The 12,698-nt window shown below is 36.5% G+C and overlaps 2 protein-coding genes across 2 annotated transcripts; one reads left to right on the top strand and one right to left on the bottom strand.

Annotated features, from left to right (window-relative positions):
- Nucleotides 1-6,530: 6,530 nt before the first annotated feature.
- LOC141607391 (xyloglucan endotransglucosylase/hydrolase protein 2-like) lies at nt 6,531-8,376 on the top strand. The gene is made up of 4 exons (XM_074426745.1): nt 6,531-6,947; nt 7,312-7,415; nt 7,542-7,738; nt 7,816-8,376. The coding sequence occupies exons 1-4, from the start codon at nt 6,770-6,772 to the stop codon at nt 8,201-8,203; spliced, it is 867 nt and encodes a 288-aa protein (XP_074282846.1). The 5' UTR covers nt 6,531-6,769; the 3' UTR covers nt 8,204-8,376.
- A 496-nt stretch (nt 8,377-8,872) lies between these two features.
- Nucleotides 8,873-11,894, bottom strand: LOC141607398 (uncharacterized). Its single transcript, XM_074426752.1, has 4 exons — nt 11,253-11,894; nt 9,528-9,662; nt 9,260-9,388; nt 8,873-9,162 (listed from the first exon to the last, which is right to left on the bottom strand). Exons 1-4 carry the CDS (start codon nt 11,656-11,658, stop codon nt 9,038-9,040), a joined length of 795 nt encoding a protein of 264 aa, XP_074282853.1. The 5' UTR covers nt 11,659-11,894; the 3' UTR covers nt 8,873-9,037.
- Nucleotides 11,895-12,698: the final 804 nt, after the last annotated feature.

Genomic DNA, 12,698 nt, shown 5'->3' with positions numbered 1-12,698 from the left:
TATGAGATTATAAAAGTTGTGATGGCTATCGATGTGGTTTTGTGCACTGTGCACGGTAATTCGTGTTGTGATACGAGTATTTTCGTGTTGTCGTAGATTGTTGTTTGTTTACTGCTATTTCCTGTCAGCGTCAGTCAAGGCATATAGACCGTTGTATTGTTTCACGATGTTTCTTACCAGTGTCAGCTTGGGAGTGATAATAGAGTATGATATGAGAGAGAGTTGGGTATGGTGTTGTTGTTGTCATGGTATAGTAATATTCTGTTAATGGGACACAGTTGTGAGAGGTTGTTGGAGTACTTTTAATCTTGTGTTAGATGAGGCATTGGTGGACATAGTTGTGGAAAGAAATTGTGGAACATGTGTGGTATTGAACTTGAAGCTACGGGTGGTTAACACCTTTTATTGGGGCAGTGAGTACGGAGTTTTGGGACTTAATGTCATGTCAAGTTAAAGGTGAGTTTTGTGGTAATAAAAGAGATAAACTTGAGAAGTTAATGTGAGTATGTGTAACAATTGTGGATTGTGAGCTAAAATCGTGAGATGACTGTATAGGTATACGGAAGTATGTTGTTTTGCAGTAATGTGGAAGAGATGGAGTGGTGGTTTTATCGAGGATTTTATGATATATGTTATGGGAGTACAGAATAATTGGAGGCACGAGAACTGTGAGAGAAAGGGAGCCCAGGATATAGGAATGGTTGTAGGTCTTGAGGTTATAGTGGTTTATCTTTGACATGCGTTGATAATGAGGTTTACGGGAGGTATGGCAATGGACCTAGTATTAGTGAGTTACGAGGACGTAACATTTATCTTAAGAGGAGTAGGATGCGACAAAGAGAGTTTGATGGTTGTATATGTTATGGTACAATTGGAAGTTTGAGTGTTGGTGTAGAGTAAGGAATGGATTCGTGTTGTGGTTGATTTTATTACAGTTAATGGCAGTGCTTGTAGTAGTATGATGTTTACGAGTGTGAGTAAACTTCGAGGACGAAGTTCGTTTTAAGGGTGGTAGAATGTAACATTCCGTCTTGATGGTTGATCTTATCCGGTGGATTGTCTTGGTAATTGAGTTGCTAGTGAGTGTTATAGAAGTGAGACAGAGTTGGTAATATTATATTGTGGTTATTCGATAATATTATGGAGTCAGTATTAGCAGGCTATGTTGTAGTTGAGATGTTATCGTGAGCAGTGTTGTGGAAGTAAGCGTGGTTGGTGGACTTAGTGTTAGGTGTTCAGGTTTTATAGGTTGGGTTGGAACTTCGGGGACGAAGTTCTTTTTAAGGGGGAAAGACTGTAATACTACGGATTTTATAGGCTGGTACTCGACCGAGTATGGCCTACTCGGTCGAGTAGTGTGTGTCGTGTAGTCTGTTTGGCTACTGCCGAGGAACACTCGGCCGAGTATAATGAATATTCGACCGAGTAGAGGACACTCGGCCGAGTATACTCTATACTCGACCGAGTATCCGGCCCGCGAGTGATATTTCAGCGGTTTGATTCGGGAGTAATTAGAGGTTATATAATTTCGATAATCAATTTATAAACATCATTTTACAAAACCTAATCAAACGTACGACGCTCTAATCACTCCCAATCTCTCCTCTTTGTATGTGTGGACAATCTCAGCAATCGCATTCAATCCTTCACCCTTTCGTCGATAAGTCTTTATTCCCATGTTTGTTCATGATTAATTCTAGGGTTTTGCCTTTAATCATGAATTGGAGGAAATGGGGTTTTGCGGTTAGTGATTGGAATTATGTGATTGTTGTTGTAGGTGACGATGTGGTATTTGTTATGCATTTGTATGGTTGATTGCAGCGTAAGCGGATTGCGAAAAGGTAGGTTTCCCTACTCAGTCTCTGTTTGTTGATTTAAGATGTGGTTGCATTGTAATTGTTGTTATCTGCTGATCATCGAAGTGTCGGTGTTGTGATGGTGGATGTGATGTTTTGGTGCGGTGATGATTGTGATTGTGATTGTGATTGTGTTGTGATGGTTGTGGTGGAGTCACTTGCGGGAGTGGCTTTACACCCTAGTTCGCCCTCCGTGGAACCCGTCACGGGAGGGGATGTGCACATTAAGGGACAGGGTTATCGCTCGTTGATGAGCGGGATTTAGGTGGGGATTGGCTGCGGTCCCCCACTGACGGCGAGGGCTACCTGTTGCGATGGGTAGTCTGGCAGGGCTACACACTTCGGTGTGTAGTCGGTTACTGTGTGAAATCGGGAGACTGGAATTGGAGGATGATCAGCTGGTTGCTTTATGCACTTGTCTTATTTGAATTATGCAGTAACTGACCCCATGTTGTTGTTTTGTAAAACCTGCGGTGATCCATTCGGAAATAGTGAGAAGATTATGACAGGTAATGCAGATGTTTAGCTATGGGACAGTGATGGGGAATCATCACTTCGAGTCTAGCTTCCGCTGTTACGAGTTTAGTTGTCTTTGATATCAGTTGTATTGAGTTCCTTACACTTTTATTTTGAGTTGGTCTGAGATTATATAATCGTTAACCTCTTTATACTTTAATAAAGTTGTTTTGGATTGTTGCTTTTGATATAATAACCTCGGGCAACCTAGATGGTAACAGCCTCTCATGCTAGGGTAGTCCTTGGTAAGGTACCTTGGTATGAGGGGGTGTTACAGGCACAATAGCTGCTGCGATCCTTCGAAGAGGCGCAGCATCTGCTGCGTCATTTCCCCAGAGTTTTCCTCCTGCAGAAGAAAGAATTCCGCGTTTCTTTTATGGAATTGCGATGGATCTCTACTTCCTTATTCTTTAAAATAAGATTTTCGGGATATATTCTACCAAAAGATATAATTTTAATTTATGGATGGAATAAATATCTGGAATATTCTAGGACATTCCGACTCGGCATTTTGAACGGTTTCTTAGAAAATGAATCGGTTTTTGACTGGGACTCCAAATGAACTCTAATTACTGTCAAAACGACCGTATAGGCACGTACATGACGACCAAGGGGTAGACACAAGTATTTGAGCTATCACTTGACGATAAACTTACGAACTGTCATAAATCGTTCCGCGTACCAAACATGCGGTCCAATCATCACTGGGTGTTTGGCGGGAGGTGCAGAAATGAGGTATCTACAAATATACGTTTATTTTTACTCATTTTTGTACGGTTTTCTCATTAGCATATCAATGTTCTACTCTCAATTCTCTACTTTCTCTCTCATTTTCTCTCCACCCATCATCGCCTGGACTCCTGGAAGCAGCGTTTAACATTATTGACCGACTACCTCGACACCGCAGCGGTGATCGCACGCAACACCTCAGGCCATGATGCCCCCCCCCCCCCCCTCCCCCTCAAATGCTTATAAGTCTTATATTTAATTATCTTACATAAGTAAATACTAATTTGATTATTTAACACCTCAGGCCACGACGATATTAAATCAACTACCAGCGGCCTACTTAATCACCATGTGTCGACACTTATTCATACGCCATATGTCATTTGCTGGATTTCTAACAAATATGATACGGTTCCCTAAACTGAAGCCTAGATATTCGGGATATATTTAATCAACTAGGTATGATATATTTAATATTGGTTGCCATTTATACAAATATATAATTTGTCATTTATACAAATATATAATATATAATTGATATCCATTTATACACACTAACTAATCAAGTCATCAATTAGCCATATAATACGAAATCTCAAACTTTAATAACGGCAATAATATATGATGTTTAATTTTTTCCTAACTCAATTAAAAATCGTCCTAAAATTTCTTTTACAGCTTATACCATCTTAAAATTTCATTTACAACTTATTTCCCTAGAATTTACAGCCTACATATTAGGATATTTGTTCTGTTACGATTTTAGGATAATTATTGAGTATCTTTTAAAGAATATACTAATTAAGTTTTAAACTGACTAATTAAGGTTAGAATATACACATGTTGATATTTTTGAATACTTTTAAGAATTCTCCATTGAGTTACAAAAAAAATCTTACTTTAAGTCATATTATCCTAAACTTTTCATAAATTCAAAATCATATAATTTAATCATAATTATTTTAATCATCATAATTCAAAATTAGTAACTAAAAACTAATGATTGTCAATTCGTCATCTTATTTGGCCCCACTAATTTTTAAATTTTTAAAAATGACTGGTTAAAAATCCTAAAGTAAGATATTAAAAAGTGCATAAAATTGACCAAAACGAATTTAAGCCTTGATTCTTAATTCTGAAAAGATACTAGCATACAATTTTTTTCCAAATTTAATGCTGTATGATTTTGGTAGAGAAGGAACTTAGCAAATACGAAGTATAGGTGAATAAAATTTGTTTTCGGAAAAAAAAAAATGCATGTTATCTTCTGCCGTTTTTAACCACTAATATCCATTTTTTTAGCTTTAGTAATTAATATCACCAAGAGTATTAGACTATTAGGACTTGGTATCCCCGCAGTGTATCAAGTAGTTGTTACTCTTTCTGATCTTCTGTTACTTTGAACATATATGATATGTGTGCGAAATTGTCCACTACGTATAGGCTATGCCAATTGCCAAGGGTAACTATTGGAACTGACCATATATTTAATGAGGTCAACAATATGATTATGTACTTAATACTGTGAAATGTTGTTCATCTTAATTTTGTCATTGTATTTGATGAAAATCCGAGATCCATTCGCACGTGGGTTACCTCTCACAAATATAAAATGATCTTCAACATATCACCACTATAAAATATGTGAAATGGATGAAATGAAACCCAACTATCAACTTACAATGTCTTTACCTCTGTCATACAAATAGGTCACTGGGTTTAGACTTAGCAAATGGGTCAACCCGGTCGGATTCTGATCGGATTAGTTCGAGTTAAGTCATCTTGAGTTTGTAAGAATTATAGTAGAGTCCGGGTCATCTTCGGATAAGCTATTTTCAAGTTATTTAGTGATAATAGACTGTGTGTAACAATAAACAATAGGAGCGTATAATATTTAATCGGGTCAATTCATATTATAAGTTGCAATATTAACAAACTTAAGTATTAAATCAAGATTCTCTCTCTGTTTTTTTTTAAAACCAATCTTTCAAGCCAATGAGTCATTGTCAAAATCGTATCTCATAAACAATTATAACGAGTAACTTTGCTACTAATCCTAAATTTTGATTCTTTCACTAAATCAAAGTGCGTCGTTTAACGAAAGAAGCGAAAGACAATATTCATTACCTTGAAATAATCTTACTTTATTCTGATATTGGGTTTTAAAAAAAAAATAGAAATAAATATAATTTGCTAAAATTTTCAAAGTAATTATTACATAATATATCTCAGATCATGAGATAGATAATATAAAATTATTATTACCTTTGTCTAAAAAAATATAAAATTATTAAAAATTCAATTTAGATACTTAGTACTATTTTCAATTTTACAAGTTCGAGTGACTTTATAAAAATTATCTAACAACTAATACAAAACATTATGACATTGGAAGGTAATGAGTAAATAAACTAAGGTGTTAGCAAAAAAATTTTATCTCAAATCTCTCATTTTAAATCATCTCAAATTAACTGTGTTGCATGACATAATAATTTACAAAGTTGAGAGGTAAGTGGTAACATGACTCAAGGACAACTTAAAAAGCGAATAAATGGGCGGGATTGCTGGTGGGAGATCGTGATAAGAGAGAGATCGTGATGGGGTGGGTAATGATGGGGTGAGGAGTCGCATAAGGTTACGAGAAGGGTTAGGGATCATGGTTTGGGTCGAGAAGGGGGTTCTGTTGGAGGCATGGTGGGTTGGGTGGGGAGGGGGGGAATGTAGGGAATGATGGAGGTAGAAGGGGGGGTAGGATATGAATTGGTGGGTGTTGGTTAGGTTGGCCCGGGTTGGGGGGGACAAGAAGTAGGGGGTTAAGACTTGAGAGGGATGTCATGGTCCGAGGTGTAAGGTGCGGTTACACTACGGTGGAGGGTCTGCTGGTGGGTTTTGAGGTAGTCGGACAGTTGGCGAACACTACTTCCAGACAATGGTGGATGGGAGGGGAAATGAGAGAGAATTTAGAGAATTGATTAGAATTTGTGCATGTTCTATTGCATGGCACAACTAATTGGTATTTAAATCGAAAATTTTAACTAAGAAATTCGAAATTTTTAATGTCCAGTGAAGACAAGAGCTCCTGTTAGCCCCCTAAATCCACCACTGCTGACTTATATATATATATGCCCCATCTCTTGACTCTTGAGCATGCAATCTCTTTAATATTATGTTTTCTTACAAGTCAAAGTTACTAATGACATAACAATGGTGTAAACATACAAAAAGCCACATAAGAATGAAGAATCTTTAGTTTTGTGTCCATCTTTAAGGTTATGTTTTAGGCAACACAGCATGGACACAGTAAATTACGTGCAATAGTAAAGCAATGTACCCAAGATGTAAGGGTCACACTCTCTTTGCTTCCATGTGAATGTCCCAAATTTCAGCCTATATAACAACCTTCTTCAACGAACTCTAGCTACATAGCTCACTATATAACAACAATAATCTATTGATCTATCGATCTAATAATAATCACTAAATTAGCGAAATTAATTTTGCATTATTTTTAAAACGCGAGTCTCCTTTTTCTCACAATAACAAATTACATTTTCTTAATAATGCATCTGTAGCGACATTTTCATTTTAAAACAATCCATCTTCAGGTTGATAGTAGAAATTAAAACACAAAATATATACTTCGTATTTAACATTTTATTTTATGATAAATGGGTCATCTTGATAAATTTGTGGCTGGTTTATTTCTTGTTTGTAGTATGCATATATGCCCTAGTATTAGCTCTAATGATGATAACTTTGACGAATACTATTACATTACTTGGAATAAGGATCATGTTATCCGGAACCGAGGATCGATAGTTCAACTTTACATGACTCAAGTACGAGGTAAGTTGCTAACAAATAAGCAAATTTTGAATGCTACTATAAAGTTTATCATAATCTTTCTTGTAAACATACAATTTTATTTTCTCTAACATCTACTCCTAAATGGTATTGAAGAAAAACTTATATATACTCGTACGAAATAATTTTGGCATAAGGGATGCGCGCCTTAAGATAGGGTATCAAATGTTCATTTAAGAACACTAAATCTCGTATGAAAAATGAAATCGCCTCGTGACAGTGTTACTCTGACATCCCTCACGTATCAAATGTTTTATGGCTTATACTCGGGAGTATTTTTTACAAGAGACTTACTCGTTTTAGAAATCTTGTAATTTAATAACCATACAAATTCATAATCTTCTAGGCGGTGCAGCGTTCATGTCCAAGAACAGTTATGGATCGGGTTTCTTTAAGATGAGAATAAAATTGCCCGGCAAAGAGTCTGCAGGAGTTGTTACAGCATACTATGTACAGTAAAATCATCTCAGTCTCAGCCAACATATTCATAATTTCAATTACAATAATTAATTTTTAAAATAAATAAGATGAACAAATTAATCTGAATAACCAATGATTGTTGATTAAAAACTGCAGTTAACTTCAGGAGATCACAATACTCATGATGAGCTCGATTTCGAGTTCTTGGGGAATAGAGCAGGAAAGCGTTACACAGTGCAGACGAATATATTTATACATGGAAAAGGAGACAGGGAACAAAGACTTACTCTTTGGTTTGATCCAACAGCTCATTTTCACACATATAGCATTCTTTGGAACGAATTTCATATCGTGTAAGCATCCGCCTTGTCTCGTAAGCTGTTCTTCAACCGAGAACCTCAAGTCACATGTGGTGGTGTTTCATGTGCAGGTTTTTGGTAGACGACGTGCCAATAAGAGAATTCAAAAACAATAAGAGATTTGGAGTAAGCTACCCAACTCAAGCCATGAAGGTTGCTGCAAGTTTATGGAATGGAGAGAATTGGGCTACGGACGGAGGACAAACCAAGATTAATTGGACTTGTGAACCATTTCGAGCTTACTTTGACGAATTCAACATTGATGGATGCCCTGCTAATGGCATCAATATTGGGCCCTGCAATGCTGGTAATTACTGGTGGAACCAAAAGATGTACAGGAAACTTAACCCTACTCAACAAAAAGCATATCAGAATGTTAAGAACAAGTATCTTAATTATGACTATTGTACTGATAAACCTAGGTACCCCGTTCCCCCTCCCGAGTGCAATCACCTGTGATGAGCTTATTTCGAATGTCGATCATTTGTTTATCTTTGATAAAATCTCCCTCGGGAAAGAATAAGGATAAACAAAACAATTGACTGAGATGAGATGTTATACCTATTCATTCATATGTAACATTATTCATGGCTGAAAAATGAAAATACAATAATTCAGAAGTTACAGCTTTACCTACTTTCTCACATAGAAGTATTGGATGGAGTTGCTTACTTGCTTTTGAGTTTCACCGACAATCGTGATCTAAGTTGGATAATGAGTTCACACCATCTTGACACTAAGTTTCAGTATTACCGACTCTATTCACCAGCGTAGGTGAGTAAGAGATTCAGAAAAATGAACTCCCATTAGTTTATAGCTAGATCACTTAACGATGTCCGGGCTAAAATCATCTCATTGATTGATTCAGCAACTTTAAACTTCAATATCATACAAGTAGTAAATTGTTGAACCATTCAACAATTTCAATTCAATTCAAATTTTGACACTAAGGTTCTAAAAGTTTTCAAGTCATTAATTTTGCTAAAGGCTCAACGAAGATCATAACAACTCACTGAGCATTTCAGCAAAGAAGATTGATACTTGAGAGAAAAAATACGTATCTGTCACTGAGATCTATCCTTCTGCAAATCAGGCATGAAAGCCCCAGAAAAAGTACGGTCCGAGAAATTGTTCAAAACTCTGTAAATTTTCTTTTTCTCAGGTAATGATACACACATACACAGTTAACTATCTGTCATAGACAGCAGTTTATGCATTGTGTAATGTGAAGAATATACAATGTTATGGCTTACTCTTTCGAAACAGCTCACTAAGGTGGAAAATGAACCCGGATTATCGTGTTTTCTTACATGGAGCTGCCATAATCACTTCATCTACTCTTAGTCTCTTCATATTCTCAGTCATCTGATAGCCACAACGTAATTTACCGATACAAGAGCCGTCATTTTCTCCTTGCCCTACAAAAGAATCTTGGGTCAGTCGTGAACTGCTTGATACACAATTGATAAGACAGCAGCTAAGAGATGTAGTTGAATGAGGACACTGGTTATGTACCTGGAGAGTTTTCCGTTGAATAGCTTCCACTAACTCTCACTTTTTTCAAGGGGCTTATATCTTCTACCAAGTGCCTCCTTTTCAATCCGGAATCACAATGTCTAGCTGTCTCACTATTTGTTTCAGGAGCTGCATAAACGATAATGTGCATAAACGGTTATGTACCTAAAGAGCACATATCAAAATATCCGATATAAAGGCAGCAGAACAGAAGCACACACAGACAACTTGAAGATTCAAAAAAGTTTAGCTAAATTTGACTCTTTACCATTGTCGCTATCCTTGAGCCTTTTGTATTTCGGTAAATTGATATCTTGATGAGAATATCTACAGATTCCTACTTCTTCCTCCGCTTGTTTTGTACAGTGTAGCCCCCTGTCAACTTCCTGTGGTTCATGAGTTCCTGCAAATGTTAACTCACTCTCAGCTTTAAGAGAACAAAAATAAAATTAATCTCAATTGCCAGCCCACAGTAGCTTGAACTACACATTTATCAGCTGTCAGGACTCAGGACCCAAAACATGACAATTATGAACTCGATCTCAATGGAAAACATGGAATCCACATTAAAACAATTCACAAAAAGCATGTTCATAGTCTCATTCATTATTATGTCTGCATTCATTAGATTTCTAATGCTTAACCATATAACAGCCTTAATTTTCAACATTAATCTCAAGACGGTCATGGTTTACTTCACTAACTAATTTTAGATTTTTATGTCTGGGTTCATAGATTTTTTTTGTCGTAGTTGTACCATGATGTTTAACATAAACCTACCAGCAAATTTCGGTGCTCAACCAGTGTTACTGCTAACATAGTTGACAACTGCTATGCTAATTTCTGCCCTGAAATCGACCCTATAGATAACACAGAATGAACAATGAAGAACTACCAAATACTACAATTAACCTTATACATAAACCGATAAAAATCATATATGCAAGTATCTCCAAGACATTAGGCTAATGTTGTTGCAGTGCCATGGGGCAGCCAATGAGCCATTCTACATGCAGCAAGTATAGATCTTATGGGTAGATATTAGATAATAGATACCATAGATTCATAAACTTATACGAGACAGTCGATTAAACCAGACCTAAACCCTTTAACACTATGGCCTACGGGCTTAATTGTATTTTGGGGTAACTGTGAAGTGTAACGGAGGCAGAATACAAAGAAAATTCGGAGGAAGTGGCGTTGATAACCCGAGGAAAGAAAAGAAAACAGACAAATAACTACCCCGTATGGAAGGAACAATTCCCCCACCACCCTTCATCCTCCCTTCAACATTCCTAATCTCCGCTTCACCGCCATCATTTTCTTTTTCGCCCCTTTGTTTTAAACTCCATTAACACGTACAGTTAGGTCAGTTACCCTCAATCCAAGCCACCCTATACTCAAACAAGAAATAGGTAAATTTCAGGTTGGTCTCACCAGACTCCCTATCCTCAAACTTCAGGAAAATTTTCAAACTGAAACGTGGAAAGACCATCCAAACCCTTAAATTCAGTGACAGAACTAAAGGAGACTAGCAGGCTAGAGAAATTTGAATTATTAGTTAAAATTATCGATTTTCTAGTTTACTTAATTGCATTACTAGTTCACCACTTCACTTTAACCCCCTAAATATTCCGTCCCCCAACTAAAAATCCCGGTTCCGCTACTTTTCAAATACCCATCCTACCATAAAGCCATCTTAACCAAATCAAACCATCAATTCAAGAACATACAGAAACCCATAAAACCGTCTCACAACATAAGACGGTCATTTTTTATCAGCTAAACACCCATTCATTACTATCAATAAACGGTATTCAACATACAAAAGAAACTTAAATTATACAATCATACTAACATTCATTCAAAAACACCAAGAAACTCAAATTATTAAATAAGACGGTCTCGCATAAATTAGTTAAACACTCATTCATTAATATCAATAAACGCGAAATTTAACATACTGTACAAAAGAAGCGTTAGACACACTTACGTTTACTACCAGGTTTAACAAGCTTGCCATCAACAAGCAAAGCAGTATCAGAACCGACACCAGTAGACAAACCCTTTTTAGAAAAGAAAGAAAATAATGAAACCCAAGTAACAGAAGAAGCTATAAAATCAATCCCTCTACTTATAAAATGCCCATTAAGTTTCAAGGTTCTGGATTCGAGCCCGAAAACAGCAGCAATAGCTCCAAGGTCTAATCTTTGATCTTCCCATGCTATTATTTCAGCTATTTTTGATACTAATGGGCAGTATAGTTTGATTATTCTTCTTCCATTGTTGTTCTTGGTGTTTTTGATATTTTGTTCAGTAATTTTTTGTTTCTTAGACATGTTTTGCTCTGTGTTTGGGAAGTTTGTTCTTTTGCGAGTTTTTAATAGGTTTTTTACCATTATTTTTTGGGTTATTTGGGGGTTTTGGTTTGAATTGAAGGAGAAATTTGGAGGGTTTTGTGAGTTGTTTGAGCTGAATTTAGGAAAGGTTGAATGTTGGTGTGTGTGTTTTGGTAGTTTGATTGTTTAGGCTCTTTAACGGCTTTCTGGAAGACTCTGCAATGTTGTTGTAATCTTGTGTGTTTCTACGCAGTCCGATTTTGAGTCAATGGGGTTGTCTAGACTCTGGACGGCTTGTTGAGTTCTTGGTGCTAGAGGTGATAAATAGATCGATCGGTTAAGTTTAGGTCGGTTTAACCCACATTTTATTTCTGGTCGTGTTATTTTGAATTTCGGTTGAATTTCAGACACTTTGGGTCGGTATATTTTTGGGTATGAGTTACCTCGGGTCTAGTCAGTGTTGGGCTAATCAAGACTCGGATGAGTCTAGATTAGGTCGGGTCAATTCGGATTTTATTTTATCTTTAACATGATTGAAAATTGTATCACTCGTTGTTGTTCTACGATTAGTTGGAAATTATGGATTTTTTTAAAAAAAGAGGCTTATGAGTATTATCTATTTGTTCTACGATTTTTTTTTTTTTTTTTTAAAGGCGTATATTAAGATTAGTGTTTATTTGTTCACCAAAAAAAACTTAGTGAGAGTAGACTCGTTATGGTTAGACCTAACTAAATTGACCTGAATCGAATAATCCGGCCCTACACAAAACTCAAGACTGAGCTTCCGAGCCCAAATTGACTTGGCCCAATATAACACAACCCGTATGTGCAACATCCCCCCTACTATTAAAAGAATAAAATTCTCTTAGGGGTCGTTTGGTTTAAGAAGGTGGAATGGAATGGATTAGAATCTCATACCATAGAGGTATGGATTGAGATCCTCATACCACTCTAAACTTGTTTGGTATGTTTATTTTTTACACTATGGGGGAATGGAGTTGGAAACTTGGGTGAAAACTTAGGTATGAGATTCTAGGGGGTTGGAATGGAGTTAGAATCCATCAGGTATCTAACTCCATTCCAAAACAAGCCAACCAAAC

Source organism: Silene latifolia, chromosome 1, assembly GCF_048544455.1.
Source record: "Silene latifolia isolate original U9 population chromosome 1, ASM4854445v1, whole genome shotgun sequence".
NCBI classification, from domain to species: Eukaryota; Viridiplantae; Streptophyta; class Magnoliopsida; order Caryophyllales; family Caryophyllaceae; genus Silene; species Silene latifolia.
Note: the sequence above shows the minus strand (reverse complement) of the source record. Positions and strands in the feature narration are given on the sequence as shown.